This window comes from Rhea pennata, chromosome 3 (assembly GCF_028389875.1).
Source record: "Rhea pennata isolate bPtePen1 chromosome 3, bPtePen1.pri, whole genome shotgun sequence".
NCBI classification, from domain to species: Eukaryota; Metazoa; Chordata; class Aves; order Rheiformes; family Rheidae; genus Rhea; species Rhea pennata.
Window position 1 is genome coordinate 21,546,535 of NC_084665.1, and position 19,299 is coordinate 21,565,833.

General features: G+C 36.2%; 1 protein-coding gene across 2 annotated transcripts in view; it reads right to left on the bottom strand.

Annotated features, from left to right (window-relative positions):
* MACROD2 (mono-ADP ribosylhydrolase 2) overlaps positions 1-19,299 on the bottom strand; it is an 879,171-nt gene that overhangs the window by 835,647 nt on the left and 24,225 nt on the right. For both annotated transcript variants that reach the window (XM_062571756.1, XM_062571754.1), the window contains exon 3: positions 14,229-14,336. In XM_062571756.1, coding sequence (XP_062427740.1) covers positions 14,229-14,336 — 108 coding nt within the window. The remainder of the gene's footprint in view (positions 1-14,228; positions 14,337-19,299) is intronic.

Genomic DNA, 19,299 nt, shown 5'->3' on the forward strand with positions numbered 1-19,299 from the left:
ATCATTACAGTTCCAACTCACAACATCCTAGTCAAATGGCTTTCTCTAATTCCCTCTCATTTGCACCTTTAAAGCACACTAACATTCTCTCATATGCTCTTAAATAAGAAGCATCCATCTCTTCATGTTCTAAAGTTTACTGGTAGAACTTCAGGATTTGCAGATGTTGTCTTAGTCACTATGAGCTAGATCCACTGAGTTGTCAGATGAGTTTCAGTAAATCAAAACCATCAAATTACCAGCAATTTAACTTGCTTATGCCCACCTGTATTCGAGTGCTAAAATCCTTTTTCTCACTAGTGTGCAGCATGTCAGCTGTATTTTTCTCCTTTTCTTGTTTTCCCCAATTTCTCAGAATTACTTTTGATTTTCAAAAGAAATCTTTTTCTAGTCTTTTTCCCCCCCCCCCATCTGTCTAGAGTTGTTTTCCTTCCTCTTGGCACAAGCATGAAATATTGGTAAATCTGTCAAATTCATGTATGCAAACATACACACATTATACACATATACATGCATATATACATGGTATTTATCTCTTAATGTTTCTCCAGAACAGTTACCATTACACCAAGACACTGGAAGGGCATTCAGTACAACCAGTAGCATTTCAAGCAGGAATATGTACTTAAATTTTTCTGGAGAGTCTAAACTTCAGAATCTTAAGAACATTGTAACTGCAACAACTATTTATAATGGATCACTGTACTTACTAACGAACAAAGTCTGTTGAAACAAACTACATGATTATTGCTTAATTTCTAGATATGGATACACCCCATTGCCTCTCTTTACAGACTATACTTTGAAGTTGAAATAATGAACTACAGTGATTAGAGAACAGCTTTTAAACAGAACAAGAATTAGTGCCTTTTTATTAAATATTGGAAAAATACTCAAAGGAGAAATAACCCTTTAACACATCACTTTAAGACTGACATATGTTCTCAACTTATGTAAGAGCAATCCTGCCAAAGTGAACATGACTATTCCTACACTACTGTTTAACAACTTGTACAGCTTTTTCTAGGCTCAAGGCCTCAATTATCCAAAGAACATGCCACCTTATTTTAAAAACAGCATTTTCCATAAAATCTGCGAACTACTATACATTAAACTTTGAAAGAGTAAGTTGTTAAGTCCAAAAAGTTGTCCATGATCCATGAAAAGCAAACATTTTGGACAAAAGAGGAGAAATACTTCAGAAGTACCAGATTTAAATTTTTCTTATTTCAACCAATATAGTTTAGATACTTAAGAATGGAAGCCCTCCCATCACTAACACAGAAGCTTCTCACAGCAAGGTTTCCAAAGGAAAAAAACAAGCAAAATATAAGTCACATTTCAAACAAACACACACCTTTCCTTCCAGTCCCTTTGCCCATTAGGTATCTTGACAGTTGCATCTATGCTTTTCATCACAGGAAAATTCAATGTGATACTTTACAGAAAAAGAAGAGAACATCTAAAGGATGGATAGTTAAAAGAAAGATTATGTAACTTCATAATATCAGCACAATACTTTCATGTACGTCAGTGTACCATTAACATTACAAAAATATATTTAGCAGTGGATTCATTGTATGTACCTGAGAGGGGTGAACTATGAGTGAACAGAACTGAGAATCATAACTTCAAACTCCACAGTCAGGTTAATTATACAGGATTTATCTTCAGCATTTGTTCAATGCCAAATAAAGCACTAATAGTTCAGACTATTTACTTAGTAATTAAATAAAAAAAAGGTTAAAACTGAAGCTAAACAAGATTAATAAAAAACAATGAGTATGAATATATACACATAATTAATGCAGCAGCATAGACGCTAAGAATGAAATACTATAGTAAAAAGAATTTATATAAAAGATCTTAAGCCTGAAAAAAAATTCAACAATCCTGTGCAAATTTTTAAGCAAATCCATAAAGTAATTTCAATACAACAAACCAGCCAGCACTCAAGTTCAACTTTTTAAAGTTAAATCATCTTCCATTTTCTCAGAAGAACTACAGGCTGATGCACTGCATTCACATACAGACTAAAGAAAAATTAGAACCAAGCTAAAAAAAAGAAATTAAGAAAAATGTGTATTTGGTAAGACTATCTCACAGAACTTTGTTTAACAATCATAAAGTCAAATAAATCCTTCCAGTAGTAGGAAAGTTGCATTTGGCTGAGAAATTTCAAAAATAATCCTTTGATCCAGTTACAGACCACTTTGAGAAAGACCTCCAGATACAAAAGTGTCTATCTCCTCTTTCTCAAGCTAGGTGTTAAAGCCAGGTCCTTTCCCGACTCCAGTGGGCAGGTCCTTAGCTAAGGCCCCCAAATTGCCAGTCTCTGTCTAGATCCTTTACTACTGAGAAAGTGTCTGACCACTCTACTGCACCAAACACAATACATGTTTGCTTTGATTCCTCTCAACAAAAAGAGTAAAATAAAATCAAGGATTTAAGAAAAATAAAGAAGTCCAGCAAACGTGTTAATACCACTGGAAAAATCTTACCACTGTACCAATGTACCGAGTCAATATATCAATGTACAGGTAACAATATGGTTCAATTTTCAATTCAATCAAAGCATAGAGTAAACTTTTCACTCAGTATTCCAGCTAAAAACACAACTTGTCCTAACTTAGCTCCATCGTGCTTGACAAGCAAATTGACTTAATTGTCATCAGGGGCTTGTGGAATGTGAAGTGACTCCAGTGGCACTCAGGGGAGATTCCCGAAGCAAGGTATCTACAGCAAAGCCACTGAAGAGCCATTCATTTCTCTGTCACCCCCAGGCAAAGTAGAACAGCCTGGGATTTCTAAAAAGGCTGACAAGAAAGAGAACAAAGAACAAAACTCTGCGGTCCTGGTTGATTAGCACTAGCCAGAATAAGGCAAAATTGTTTTATACATATCAGTACAACTTCACATATTCCTCATACCTATTGCTGCCAAAACCAAGGCTGAAGGTCATGATTTGGGATTACTGATTTGCAATTATGAGAACTACACCCAGTAACACCTCATAAGGGCCTTTCCAAAGATGAGGAGAGAAGGCAACATGGTTTGTACTTCTCCTCTCCCACTCATTTCACCAAAAAGGATATGAGTAAAAAGGGTAAAACAGAAGGCTGCAGCCAACACAAGCTGTCCCACTAGTTGCTAGCACTGGAGGAAGGGAGAAAATAAGGAGGTAGAAGAGATATTGCTAGCATAGGCAAATGAACAGTTTCAAATTCTGTTCAAATTCTGTTTTGACTCAGATGATGCCACCACAAAGAAAAAAAAAAGTGGGGAACCACAACCCTACGTTGTTTCTCTGATAACAGTATAAGGATAAACAATCTCAGCTGAAATTATTCCCTGTGCTTTCTGTCAATGGATTCACTTTGTATTCAGGAAAAACGTTTCATTTTAATTTACTAATGTTAGTGACTAGTCTGGAGTAGACATGCAGCTTGATACTGCAGAATACCGGCCTAAAGCTTTGGGCTCTAAGCCCTACCCAAACACCAAGTGTGGGCCATCTGAGCAGATTTATTTTGCCAGAAATTAGGTGTCTGATGGAGAAGTCACTCTTCTTGTGGTGGACAACCCTAATGGTGACCCAATGCTGGGTTAAATCCTAATAGCAATCAGCTATAATTAGCTTCGTCAGGGCCATTACTAGAACCATTAGTAAACAAGGCTCTCTTGGTGATACAAGGCAAAAGTTATCTTGCCTCAAGCACTTGGAGATGCACATATATAAGCAATCAAAGGAAAAATTAAGTCTGCTACATTTGGCCTTTTTACAAACCTCCTCTGTGCCTTGATAAGTATTTATCTGTAATTCCTAATCTGTATGATTGTGACAAGTCACATAAATGGGTTTTGAGTCCAGATTTTAAAGCTAAACTGTGCTCCTAACACTAATTTTGAGGTCAGAAATATTTTTCCACATCATAAAGAAACTGACTTCTCTGAAAAAAAAAAAAAAGGAAAAGCTAACAGCTGTAGGTCAAAACAAAGCCTAAACTACATTTCACAATCCATAATTATTTATATAACAAGCAACTGAAACTATATTTAAAGTGACTAGCATTTCTGGAAAGCTTCATAAAAATCTGCAAACAGCAAAACACTAGATGAACTGGAAATCAGAAATTTTAACAACAGATAGAATACAAGGCATTAGCCTTCTACTCAGTAGTTATGACAACTTAACCAAAGCAATGCCTTTTGGGAAGGAGGAATGAAATCGAGAGAGATAAGGTTAGCCAGACTATAACCCACTGGTATTTCTGAACATCAGCTCTCACTATAGTTTTGGTAAGCAGGTAACTCCATTTTCTAGGTATAGTAAATGAGATCAGATAAACTTAAAGTTTAGTTACTGTGATTTGTCCATTCAAAGTACAGTATCTCCTCTTCAAATTTCATCTATATCTGTTTAATACAATTAAATTTGGCACAGAAATACTAATTCCTAAGGTAACTATTACGTATCATTAAGTTGACTGACATCATGTTTACCTACAATATGTACAAATTCATAACAGAGACACAATCTATTCCATTCCAGTAAGTTTACAATTAGAACATAATTAGAACATAAAGGTAGGAAAAAGCAAATATATACACATAGCCAGAGAAGTGTGAGGGGACAATATTAGCAGGACAGGCACAATTTTAGCACACCAGCTAACTACCTGCTGTCAAGATTTTGGTGTCATTGCAGGGACAAGAGACTTTTAAAAAGTCCTTTCTTTTGGGTACTAACAACTTTCAACTGTTAAAAAAAGAAAGGTGTTAAGCCTCTAATGTAAAAGCTTGACAAAAAACATACTACTTGTGTATGTTGACTAAAAACATACTGTTGCAATTAGCTTTAAATAAAACCATCAGATAATTCCCCCAAACATCTTGATTTGAAAGTGGATTTAGTGGATTTAATATTATGAAACAATTGTTCAAAGTTATTTTAACTAGTCTCTTACCTTTACCTCACATCATTCATCAGTGCACTCAGGATGACTCAAAACAGTTACACTGCTAGATTGAAAGCAATGTGTTTCCTAGATTCGCTGCTAAATACAGTGAAACAGATGCTTAAGGTTCTTCTGAACCATATTTGTGTCACATTGTCTTTCTGACACACACTAACACACGTAAGAAAATGTATTAGACATTTAGTAAGTATGAACCCTATCAATAGCCCATCCAATAAGCAGTCTTAGGAGACATGCTTTTTGTTTCCTCTGCTTTAAGTCAGTACTGATTTTGTACCTAGGAAAATTAAGGTTTGCAGCCAAGAAGTGGCTTCACAATAACAGCAACACTATTGCCATCTGCTGTCAGGAAGCATTCATAGCATCCCATAGTACCTCAAAGTACCTCAAATATTTTACAATTTTAAGAAGCTAGAGGCTTTTAAGAAATCTAACTTTACAGAGTTTTTTGTTCCTCTGTTTGATTTCTCTGGAAAGCACATAAAAGAAAAGGTCTAGGGTAACTGCAGCATGAAGGATCAATAATCATGTTTAATAAAAGCCATATCACAGTTCCGGAACACAGGAACAAAATTCTACAAACAGGAGCAATCATTTCAAGTTACCATCCTTTCAGCCACCAGAGATAAATGAAGCAATGGATATTGTCACAAGGCAGAGAATCTGAGATGAGATGATTCAATGGAGAGGGCTGACATTTTGCAGCCTGTTACTGCCCTTCAGCACTGAACATTTAGAAATCTGCATCTCCAGCAGAGCCCATGCAGCACTTCATGGTTTTAGTGAGCAAATGAAAACACAAACCCAGCAGTCTCCTACACCGCCTTTCGCAGAGTTTCTTGTAAATCTGGCAATCAGCAAGATATGCAGATAGTACTCTCTACTCCCACCCAATTCCTTCTCTATTCTAGAGATTGTAAAAACATTACTCAAAGTGTTTTATTTTTATTTGTCAAGCACCTTGGTAGGTTGGTTTGCTTGTTTTTAATGAACAAAAAAGTCAGCAGCACAAAGTTTATATGGACAGTTCCTGCCCCAGGGAGTTTAGAAGCAGTAAATTAAGATGCAGTAAGTTAAGAGACAACAAATGGGCTCAAAATCAGATGCACAAAGACACAAGGAGACTGTACCAGTCCAGGTAAACAGTGGTATGAAAGCACCAGCACCAGGTAAAGACCAAAGTGTTAAGTAAATCTAGGTTCCATAGTCCATCAGGTTAGATTAAGCTACTGAAATGTGTCTTACCTTGTCCATTTTTTGTTGGATTATCAGAAGACTCTGAGATTATGCTAAATCCAGTTGGAAAAATCTAGTAAAATATACTTGGCCATCTGACTTGATGCCAGGGTATTTATATATACTTCATCCACTCAAATTTGTGCAACAGTAAGGAGATGAGTAAGTGAACAGTGAAACAACATTGCTTTGTAACTCAGTCTGCCTTGACAGAGCCTTGTGGCTCAGTCCACATTCAGTTAATTTAAGGATCCTTTTCAGTGCACTGTTCCAATAGAAAGTATATTTTATTCTCTGTTGCTTTTTTATGGCTTCTCAGTAAGTCATTGAATACTTGCATCCCACTGCTTGTTAATGTGCCTATTTGCACTATCTGGCCATATGGCAGGCTGAGCAGCAGATCTGTCCTCATAGACATGGAAGCTTCAGATCTTCATTACAGTCTCTGACACTACCTGCTCTCAGGCAGAGCACACAATTAGACAGGATAATGCTTAGGCACACATCCGAGAAATACATGCTCCCAGAAGTTCTCTTTTATTTAAGTAATACACTTATAAGCAAACTTGTAGAATACATCTGCATACAGAAAACGTTTGCTGATTTAAGCATGCCACAATATACATAAGTTTTAAAAGTCAGTAAGCACTAACACACCTGATAAAGCTATCCAATAAATATATACATACATATATATACACACACACATATATATTGTTTCGTGTTAAAGCTCAGTTCCTTTTCCATACCAAGTTGCAGCTGAGCATGGGTTCCAGATAGGATATAATGGTGCCGCACACAAGTGACAGGCAAGATTCATCACAAATGCGAATTTGCTTTCCTCAAAGCTTACTGCCGCACCAGCGTCACTACCAGAAAATGAAAAAGTTAATCAGTCCATACCCCACTGAGCCAAATGTTAGTTTTCTAACAAAAGCTGCATTTTTAACAGATTACAGTTCATTTGACCCTGAAAAGTGCTCCAAAAAAGGAAAAACTCTATCCTCAAGTTGTCTGTAACACTGCTGATCCTCTCTCTTTCTTGTTCTTAAACTGAGTTACACTAATCATATTTTGCAAATACACCAAATAATATTTTGATCACTTGTTGCAACACATTTCTGAAGTGGTCCCCATTTTAACCCTTTGTCACATCCTTAGAGCAACTGTTGTTCGACTAAAACAGCAACTACAATAATCCACCTAAATTAAGCTGAACCTCTGGACATACTTTTCATCATCTTAATCACAATCACTTTATGTAAGATTTTTTCCCCCTCCAAATCAGTACTAAAGTAAAGAGAAGAACTATAGTGTAAAAATTAAGACAGAATAAAGCAGTTCTGAGTAGAGGGGAACAACTAATGATGCCCATTATTCACCAGCAATATTTAAGCTCTTTTCAAAGAAACTGGTTGCAAATTGACTCACACATACTATGATTATCAAGAATGACTGATTCTTTCAGCTACTGACATGGACTCTTCTGTTAATAAAAGAAATGGAGAATATATATAAATGGATCTGGAGTTTAACACACAAGTATTACTGCACCAGTTTTAATTTAAATTGAAAAACCTTTACGTTCAAGCCAACTTGTTCACACTGAAGATGAAAACATTCAAATTAACAACAACAATTTGTTAGCATTACTGGTTCTATTTTCAGAAGAAGTTACACACACAAAAGCAGTGTGGACTGCAAGGCAAAGCAGTAAATTCAGACTAATCTGCCAGATGACTCTCTGCAAAGGATTTCAACACAAGTTTTAAGTTTCCCTATCTGTACACCAGAGATAATAGAACATTTAGAGTGTGCTCATGAAACATGCTACTCATCATCAAAATCAATAACAAGCTCCCAGATTAAGGAAACATTTTAGTCCAGTTTAAACAATTTAATAAGTGCAAACATTCCATAGAGGGGACAAAATAATTAGAAAAAATCTTATAGGCAACTCAAGGGTGGTTTGTTTGTTTTGCTGATTCCATTTAAGTCAACAGCAGGAACATCTGAAGAGTGATTTATTTTTAAAATGAATCAATATGAAGTCATTCTTCAACTATAAATTTAAGAGTAAGGACTACTGACCACTATTATAAAAAGGAGACCCTTAAATATATATGCAGTACTAGTTCAGGCCCTGTTACTGATTCAGACACCTTTCTAATATTCAGACAGGCCTCTTCTGAATTAATTTCTCCTTCAGAACCTACTAGATAATTTTTTTGTGTGATAAATTAAGTTGCCAAATGAAATGGAACAGCAATCAGAGAAATTGCCTGATGCCAGATCTGTTTCAGATTTAGAATTCATTCTTTTCTGCACCTGTTCATTAAGCATCATGTTCAAGGCAACTGCAGTGACTGATTGCACATTAACAAGCTGTTTACGTGGAAAGGCATAGTTCAGGTAGTATCTATGCTTACATATTCGTTTAAGCATAATTCACAGATAATACATTCAGTTCACAATTTCAATACATTAGATACCTCTACCTTGAGGTTTAATTTTGAACAAAACAAAAATGGGACGCATCGTAAAATTAAGCAGTTAGATTATACTGCAAGGTCAAGGGCAGGGGAGGAGAAGGATGAGGAAAGAAGTCTAGCATAAAATCTGTTGCTTTATTACTAAATACAATTCTGAAATCAAAAGTTTGAAGGAAGGAAAGTATATTTTATTAGAAAATTTTGAGATCTAATAGAAAAGTGGTTATTTCATTTTGTAAATCTAATCATTCAGAAACTCCAGTCAGAACGACTTACACAATAAGCAAAGTAAACATAGCCTATTCAAAACGGAGTGTTTTTTTTTCCTCAGTACCATTTGCTTTAAGTATCAGGACAGGGACATAGAGCACAACAAGCATTTAAAATTCTTACAGATCTATGAAAAAAATCTAGACATGAACCACTTCCTGAAAATACTCTTCCCCGTTGAACAACCAACAGGTATCATCCTCTTTGCATATCTTGTCTCACAGTAGGCATTGCACAATATACAAAGGGAGTTAAGGAAACTGCGTAGTTTATTGCTTTTGAACTAGTATCTTTAACTGAAATGACTCCTGAGTCTCAATTCAGACATGTAAATTATTTCCTGTAGAGGAAATCATTTGTTGAATAAGTATGAGGTTCTGTAACTGATTTCCAGCATCAGAGATCAGCAGGAAAAAAAGAAATAAAAAATTTGCTTAATTATTTTGTCCATTAACCCTTTTCATTATTTATCAGAGTAAGATATCACTGCATTTATCTTCCTAAACATAAAAATACTGCTTTTAAAAGGTAATAGGTTTTTCCCCAAATTTGGGAGAATTAGGGGTAATTCCAGTGGTCACATACAGTTTACAAAGGGAACAACCTTCTAGTTGCTAACACAGTAGCAACTGGGTAGTTGCTAATTTACAGGTAGCACTGTACACTTATTACTAGAAACATCTACTTGAATAGAACTGATGGTAATGTTCCTTTTCCTGCAGATGAAATGTTTTCATTCTCAGTATCATACCTCTGTACAGATGCCCAAAAATAGTTTTCAAAGCTAAAAAGACATACCATTTCTTATAGTGTTGTCACCCCTACCACTATCAATCAAATAAAAATAAGGGAGAATGAGCCTTATTGTTCCACATATCTGTATTCCTTTTCCCCTCATTCTTGCTCCCAATGAAAATCAACTCACAATCACATTAGTACATGCTATCTTATTTTAGAACTGAACTAATAGCATATATTAAGTAATGAATGAATGCATCAATATATTTGAGATCAGTAGTGAACTGCTGCTTAAGGCATCTAAAGTACACACACATACGTATCACACACGTTTTGACAATTCAGCTCCTATATGTACTTCAGATTACAAAAGTAACATATATTATGAATAGCAAAAAAGTATTGATTTTTTCCTATGTTTATTAAAAAATCCAGGGAGAATAATATTTAGTGCTTAGCTAATATTACAAATACTTCACAATTGATTTTCAAGCCTTTCTGAGGCTTTTGCTGCTTTTTTCTATATTTGGGATTGGCTGCTTTACAAACAACATGCCTAACACCTAAAACTGAGGAGAATAAGCTCCATGATTATTGGAAGAACAAAAATATAATACATAGTCCAGCAATTTCTGTAAAATTTCATTAAACATCAAAGAGTTACTTTATCTTACCCATGTAAGCCACAAGAACATCATAAGATTCATAAGATCCACAGTTTAACAAACAGAGACAGTAGGCAAGCAAACACAGAGGAAAGTAATTTGCTCAATCACAACTGAGGACATAAACAATTTATTCTGGACTGCTACTAAGTTAACTGCCAGCTGCAAGACTTGCTTCCTAAATCTGTATGGTACCACAGAGAAATATTTAAAAGATATTAAGGTAGTTAATATCAAAGTTGAGGGGCAGGGTATTATACTACACATTTTGTGGCTTAAGTAGTACAATGTTATCTAAACTATTTTTCTGCACATAATCCATTTGGTCTACAGAAATACTTCAAGCAAGAAGCATCTGCAGCACAGATACAATGTGTATTAAAAGAGCTGAGAGGAAAGGTGCAGGGGAAACATAACAAACTCCTTTCCCTAGACACACATGGTTATCTGAAAGTTGACAAATTGTAGTCATCTGACTTCCAGGTGCTTACATCACTTTTGGAGGCAAGATTAAAAGGCATCCAAAAATATTTAATTTGTTTAAAAGGTCAGTTATCATGTATTTATGCCATGAAGAACATGCCTCAAGGAAGAAACTGTTTGAATTCTTACAGCATAATAGTGACAGAGCAGAAAGGATAAAGGAGTAAGAGTCAGACTTTTAAACAAATCTTAACAGAATCCTTCAAAAGGAGGGAAGGAAAGTAACGTAACAGGACACATTTGGCAAAATACTGAGGTGCACTAGCACCTGTCTGCAGTACAATTACTAACATGGAAATTCTGGAACCCCTAGCATGGAACCATTCTGGAAACATAATGTACTAATGGGGTTACATAATTTACACTGATTTTAGCAAAAATAGCACACTGGTTCCTCCTTCCAGCTACTTTGCCAGTCATTCTGCATCTCAGTGCTGCAGTCACTTTTTAAAAGACGAAAAAGATCTTCACTCTGATCACAACTGAATGATTTCAAAATTGGCTACTTTGATAATGTGAGAACAAGCCAGAACCTTTTACTTCCACTATTTCCACAGTTGACCTCTTTTAGCATAAAATCTTTTTAGACTACTCTAACAGACATACTGAATGTTACTTATTTTCTAAAAGTCCAAGAGAATAGAGAATCCTCCTCCAGCTGGGATCAGTGATTTCTTGGTATTTAGCCACATAACACATCCACCAACCCTTTCATTAACTTAATGAAGGGAGAGGGAGGAAGCACTCTCTCGTATGCCAGAAATTCAAGGAAGATTTTTTTGCCTTTTCTCTTCCAGACTTAGACAATTTTTTGTTCCACAAATAAAACTGTGTTCTTTGCAAAACCATAAGAGAGATGAGAAACTAAATCTTGTTAAAAGACACTACAATTTCACTGAAAAATTGTTAGATTTCAAAATCTCTCAGTGCAACAACTTGACTTTTTTGCACAATCAACATGGATCTTGAATTAAAATATCTTTTCTTATTCTAATTTCCACTATCTTTCATAGTAAGTTTGAGAATTTTACTACTAAAAAAAAAAAAAAGTAGTAATTGTTTACAGAAAGGAAGAGGATCAGTTCTAGGCTTCACATGTTGGGTGAACATTGAGTAAATCGAAAGCTTACATTTAAGATGTAATTAATGTATCAGCATATACAGAACACTTGATTGTTCAGGGTAATCACAGGTTACTATTTTAATCTAACAATATTAACAATTCATAATAGTTATTATATTATGAACTTTATTAAAGATTACAGAAGAAAATGACAATAAGACTTACAAGAACCCATCATTACTAATATCCTGATCTAGAACAGTTGTTATGTATCAGTTAAATTTATCAGAGTACCACTGTCTATTCTAATAAGTAGTTTTACCAACATGTAATCTGAACTTCTATTGGTACACCGACATCCCACTCCTCTTAGTCTATGCACAGAATACACAGAGTACAGAAAACTTCCTTTCTTTTTGGTAACAGCCTTCTATTTCAAGAGTGTTATTTCGCTCTTCAGACCTCTGAGACTCTGCTTTATGGTGTGGTTTTGGATGGTTTCTTGTATCAGTATTTCACAAAAAGGATTAATCTGTTGATTTTAATTAGGTTTTGGCTATCAGTAAACTCAAAATTAATAAAAACATTTTGCATGCAAATACCATCCTCTCTACTTGCTGGAGGATGAAAAAGGATGTTATGACAACTAAAGAGTCTACTTCTATTCCATTAAATCCCTTGGCATGTTCCACTATACAGAAGGGAGTTATGTAGATAGAACTAACATCAAATAGTACAAGGGACTAGGTTTATTAGCATCCACATAGTATGAGCAAGTTATGTTCTTCCTAGACCTGAAACAGTTATCTCTATATAGTCTTTTACTGTGCTAGGTAAACCTATTACTTTCAGCCAATTCAACCTTGGAGAGTTCTGTACTTTCTTCCATTACACAGAAGATACCGCAATATGTTTCCTTCCAATAAAATATATAGGTAATACCACAAATTAATTATTGAAGTGAATCAATACTCCTAACCACTAAGGACAATGCTAGCCAAATACCAGCAAAAAAAAGTTCCATCCCCAAGACACACAAATTATGCTATTTTGGGGATGTGGATGAGGCAAGGGGAGGGGAGAAAGGATAAAAGAACATCTTCCCACAGTCTCTCCAAACTAACCAAATTAATTGATTATAATATAATACACGAAAAAAATCATTACTTAGGCATTTTTTGCACCTCTAAAGTATCTCTGAAGTCTTTTGTCACAAGAACCTACTACATGCAATTCTTCACCTCTGTTGTAGACATGGTTCACTAAACCAAATTATGTCTTAAAATATTTAGAGCTTTGGAGGTAATGATCAGAAACTTGAAAGATTATATTTTCCTTAGGAAAAAAACAAGTAAGCAAGTCACAAAGTCAGGATTCTTATCACGCTATTGTTAAATTATTTCCAGGTTGATTTATAACAACTTGGAATGTACTGCAGTTCAGTACCTAAACTGTGATTTCAACAATATAAAGCAAGAAGTATCAGCTATTCAAGTTGAGTTAAAAAAATAAAAGAGAATTATTGTCTCTTAGTGACTACACTATTAAAGCTTTAAAATAATTCTGGTCACAGTAAAGGCACAGAGGATGAACAGATGCAATATACAGAAATTAGAAAAGCTATGTAAAGTTTCCAGACAGCTTTGCACAGAATTTTTGTTTCATGCAGCTTTTCAGAATTCAAAATTTGTAGTGCTGTTAGAGAAATACTGTGAGAAAAACCTTGCAAATAGTTAACAAGACTCAAGGACAAGGGGGAGAGAAAAACGGTACTGCAAAGGATAACCAGCTCCAGCTAAATAACCTTGATGAAACCACAGCGCTTTGAAGATTGCGAGGGGTAGGTAAGACAAAAACAGCAGAATAATCCAGAAGTGACCTTAGGTTCATTAAGGCTTATTAACATATTAAATTTCACACCCCTAAATGAATAATGAGATGGAAATGACATGATAATGATGTTACCGCCTCTTCTTCGCTTCCTATGCTAGTTAACAAGAATGTGAAAGCGCAAGCGCAGAGCAATTACCTGATGTAATGAAACTGTAACCAATAGAAAGATTTGTATAAAGTACTCCCTGAAAAGTGTGTATAAATGAAGAATGAGAGGGGGAGAAGGTGTGCTAGCTTTGTGGATTTACCACCTAGCACCCATCTCTGCGCAGAAATGAAATAAACAAATATCTCGACCCTGTGTGTCTATTGGGTGCTTGCACACCGGGTTACAGAACCCAGATTTTGGGACAACAGTGCTATAAAGGATTTGTTAAGATAGAACTACGTAAAACATTTAGTTACATACCTGCATTAACAATGGCATCAACCTCAAGCAATGTAATATCACCTCTATAAAGAGAAACTTTCTCACTCAGACTTTTCTTCCCCTGTGGATCTCCTTTAGTGCTTTCACCTACAAAGAAAGAAAGTAATAAAATTGGATTACAAATGTAATTATAACATCCCTCTTCAGAAGCTCAAAGCAAGTGTCCCTGTTGTCAGCCTGGGACATTTCTCTGTTCTGTCTCCAGAGGGCACCAGTAACCCACAAAGACAGAGGCAATTGCCTACAATTACACTTTTTGCTATTCATTTTCAAGCATTAGCTACTATGAAGCACTGAGTCTTTGCCTAAGTACTGTTTGATTAAAAATCTGTATACTCATGCACATTTTTGGAGTTAATTCTATCATAATATATCAATAATAATTTTCTTCAGTAACCACAGTGGTATAAATTACAAAAACAAAACCAAAAAAGGAAGTTGGGATACCACTGAAGCAGTAAGTGATCCAAACACAAACCAAAATTATTCAGAATGTATATAAGAACCCATTAGCATGTAGTTTACCAACAACCCCAAATTCTGAGCTAGTCCTGATAGTAGGCAGGGGAGAGAAGAACCTTCCCTGCTTCCCCCCCTCCGCAACAAACAAAAAGAAACACAAGCAAATTTAAACTTGGAGTCTATCAGTTTGCCATCTTCAACTGCTCAACTAGAAGAACAGGAAAGACATCACATACATGAGTTTTCAAAAAAATAATCACTAAAAGATGTCGTAACAAGTAGCTTAATTCTGCTAAACCACCACTTCATTGCTTCAGTCTATAAAACTGCTCAGTGACCTCAAGCACTTCTAGAAACGCACTGGGCCTATAAGCTCAAAATGACTGTGCATTGTTAGACATCCAAGTCATTGGCAGAGAACTAAGAAAAGTGGTGTGAGGTTTCTTTGTGTTGGTGGATTTTCCTTTTTGCTTTGCTTTGGTTTTTGAATACTAGTTCTTTCAAATTTGAGCCAAACCACGAGAGGCTTAGGCTCATGTATTGGCCAGAAAAAGAACTGAACTGCTGAAGTGACAATTTAAGTGGAAAATAATTTTCAGTCCTCAAAACAAGTCAAATTTATTTACAAGTGAAAAAAGCTCAAAAGTAAGATTTGATGAGAAACAGCATGCACTAAGCTAGCCATCTACTTAGAGTATACTACTACTTAAAAAACAAAAAGTTCAACACCACATCACAGCGGAGATATTTATAGCTGTAGGATCTGTCAGATCATGCGCCTATCCTGTATTAATGTTTATACCTAAGATACCTTCAAGCCACTGCTATCTGAAACGTTGCTCTCCACTTGCATTGCCAGTTCCCTCAGGCTGGGAGCTGTGCTGCTTTCTCAGGAGACGAGGCTGTCCCCCGAGAGCACCACTCTTCCTACAGGGTGTGGACCCTATGTGCTCCCTTGGGCTCAGGAAGCCCCCAGGACCATGTTCCCATCTTACAGCCCTCTATAGCCCCCTTCCTCCCTCCAATACAGCACACTCCAAGTGCAGGAGGAGAGAGAAGCAGTCTGCAAATTAACACCTAAACAAGCTCCACTCTGCATAGCAAAGGAAAACACAGAATGCATTCTAGGAATACGTTTAATAAGTAAGTACCAGAATATATGCAGCTCTAGTACAGGTCCATTTTAGATAGTGTTCTCTATCACACAGCTTCAGTTGGTTAAAGTCAACCTTAAGACCAATCCTAAATACCGAATTTACACTGTAACTAACTGATGTAATCTGCCTAAAATTCTCCCAGGCACTCATCACACAATAGTGCTGCTTCTCCTAGATTTGATGCTCAACAACTTCATAAGTTCATTCGCAGCATAGACCTGTCTTCAAATGCTCATTCCAAAAAGCTCCTTGGAACTAATGAACGGCAAAGGAGAACACATTAAGAAAAATGGTTTGCTCACTAATTGAGAATACACACACTTTGGGGCACTCTTTCCTAAAGCACCAGAGGCAGATGAAATTATTACCAGCATTTTCAATCTGCATCTTTCAGTAAGAAATACACACTCTATTTAGCAGGTAACACTAATCAAATATTTCAGTTCTGAAGCTAAACTCAGGCCAATAGATCATCACTGGAGCTGTTCCATATGTTCAGCTTCCCACTAGCTACCTGCATGTCACAGAAGCACCTATAGATATCAGGGCTACTGCAGGAGAGCCACCAGTCCCTAGAAGGCTGGTAACCCCTTCAGAGGGGTATAGAGGCAGTGGCAGGGGAACCCTAAAAACTCCAGCAGAAGTGCAAACCCCTGACCAGCTCCTCCTAAAGGGCCACTAGGCCCATGGACACTTCATGGTGAATCATCAGGAGGGTACTAGCAAGTGCAGCAGGGCTGCAGGTCTCATCATCCAGGTGTCAGAAAATGCAGAGACCAAGGATTCAGGCAGAGCTACCACCTCAACTGAGCATCTCAGTCCAAGCACTGCAGGGTTTGTTTATGTGTATATATACACATATATATGCATACACGTGTATGTTTGTATGTATATTGTATTGTGTGTGTGTATATACATATATGTATGTATTTCCCACTAATGGGCTTTCATTTCGATCAGGCAGACAGGAGAACAGGATAAGGCCACTGGTGCTGTTTGTGCAAGTGTTGTTTTATGTCTGTGTGGCAAGTCATGGTTATATGTATGTGTGCTGTATCAGTGTACCTGTGTGTACCCCTACTGGGCTCAAATGCATTGTCAACCCTGCAAGCGGTTGGGCCTGGAAACAAGGAGCTGTGGCAGCCTCCACTCTGCTGGGCTATCAGATTCAGCAGCCTCTAATACAGGGAACTGCACCTACCAAGCAGAACAGGCTAGGAAGGTTAGAGCTTTAGGCTGCTAACAGGTAATGCTTTCAGATATATTAATACTTTCCTCAAAAGTTGTTTTGTAAAATCGAAGTGCAGAAATTAATCACTTTCAGCCAGTGCATACAATGAAAACTGGCTAAACAGATGAGAATTTCATTTACCATGTGGAAGTCATCAATTCTGACAGATTAAAATTGGACCTGATATTAAGCCATATTTCAGACTACTTATGTAACAATTTTCTTAAGAAATTAAGCACACTTACTTGCCTCACAAACTATTACACAAAGTTTGCTTTACTATTATGACTGAGGCGCACAAATAATATTTCATTTCTTCAATTGATAGATGTTTAAGGATTAAAGTAAACTGACTGCCCAGCAAATATATCTTCCCTTCTGAAATAATTTTGGTGTCTCTAGGAATCTCTAATTCACAAGAACTGACAGTTAACTTTCACGTAAGCAGGAATGAGACACGTGCTGTCGAGTTAAGCATTTTCTTCACAAAGTTATGCCAAAGATATGCAGTAAGGAGCTGGCCTGTGTTCGAATTACAGTTTCCAGGCTGAGAATCTGGATCAAGGCTAAATAAATTATGGTAAGAGAAGACTGAAAAAGCTGGGTATGCATTAGGAAAGCAAAGAGAATGAGAGGAAAGGGAAGAAAGCACAAAAAGAACTAGTATATCTCAGAGTCATGCTTTGGAGGAAGTATCATAAGACAGACAGAAGGAAGTATTGAGGACACAACCCTGTCTTTACATCTATGTGCATCCTGACATTGAGCCAAGCTCTGATGAGGCCTAACCTCTCCTCCAATCATGGTACCAAAACAACCTCAACTTGTCTGGAGATCAAAGACTTGAAAGGTTTACGAATTACTTGGAGAAAAGAAAAATGATTTCAAATGCTTACGAAATACTTGGAAAAAGGTGAGACCGAAAAAAGTTAAGGCTCAAGTTGCTTAAGCAAAGGAAAAAAAAAAACGAGAAAAAAGTACTTTGAGCAAGAATCAAGTTCCTCATAGGTGTTCCTCAAAACACTAACAGACTTTCTTAAAACAGTATTTTTCTGATTCAGGCTCACCTCACTTTAGTTCTTGCACCAAATGTCTCATATTCTAAAGCTATTTTCTATGTAACAGAATCACAGAACCAATCTTAACCTTAGTAAGTTGAATCTTCTGTGACCATTAATTTATAAAAACAGCTATAACACCTCAGATAAAAAGATATTTGGAAAGAACTTCAGTTGGTTTTTGATTCTGTTTTCTTTTTTAAATTTTAACTTGTAGGGGAAGCCAAAGAAGATTCTTCAAGATTCAAAGAAGTTCAAAACTGTCAGCATTACAAGCAACAAGAAGTAGGAATAAGAAAATAAAGTATTATATATTTTAGAAGTTGTTGTTATTCTATCTTCAGCACAAATGACTGACACCAGAAATCATCATTTTCTTAGGTTCTCCTTAGATTTAGGACAGTTTTATGTTGTGTGAACAGATACCAGTCAAGATTAAAAATGGACTTGAATTGCAATAAGCGCATTAATATTTCAGGTAATGCGCTACAATTCTGTCTTTGTGTCAAAAGCAAGTATATTCTTAAAACCTCATGCAAGTGAAAGAAGAAAGGAAGGAGACAAGTTTTTGAAAGAATAAGTACCAGTGGTCTGGAAAGTTTTAATCAAAAGAAATCTCAAGGATAAGAAAGCAGAAAGAGAAGCTCTCTTTTTTAAGACAAGTACACTAGAACAGAAGTGACACATTTGAACATTGCTGAAGAAGTCAGGTTTATACAGAATCTGAAAAGAAAGATATTTACCTAAGACCATTAAAGTAGTACTGCCCTCATTTGGAAAGGAAGCAGTCAAACAGGGAAAAATATAACTGGGTGTACCACCAGAGGACTGAGAGAAGCCGAATTTCAGGACTCTCCCAGAGTTAAAGTCTTGTGCTGGTATAACAACCAAAATTAATTTGTCTCAGCAAGATTAGAATTCAAACAGGTGACTCTGGATTTGACTGATGTCTTCTTTTTGTATTTGAAGAGAAAGAACCATTCTGCAGCAGTTACAGGCTGTAAGAAAAAAAATTTAGAAAGTCTTTATCCCATTCATTTTTGAGAATGCCAAAAAAAAACCCACTTCCAATAGGGGAGAAAAAAAAGGGGGGGGGGAGAATTGGACAAATCCATAGAAGTAAATTCCATCAGGCGCTATTA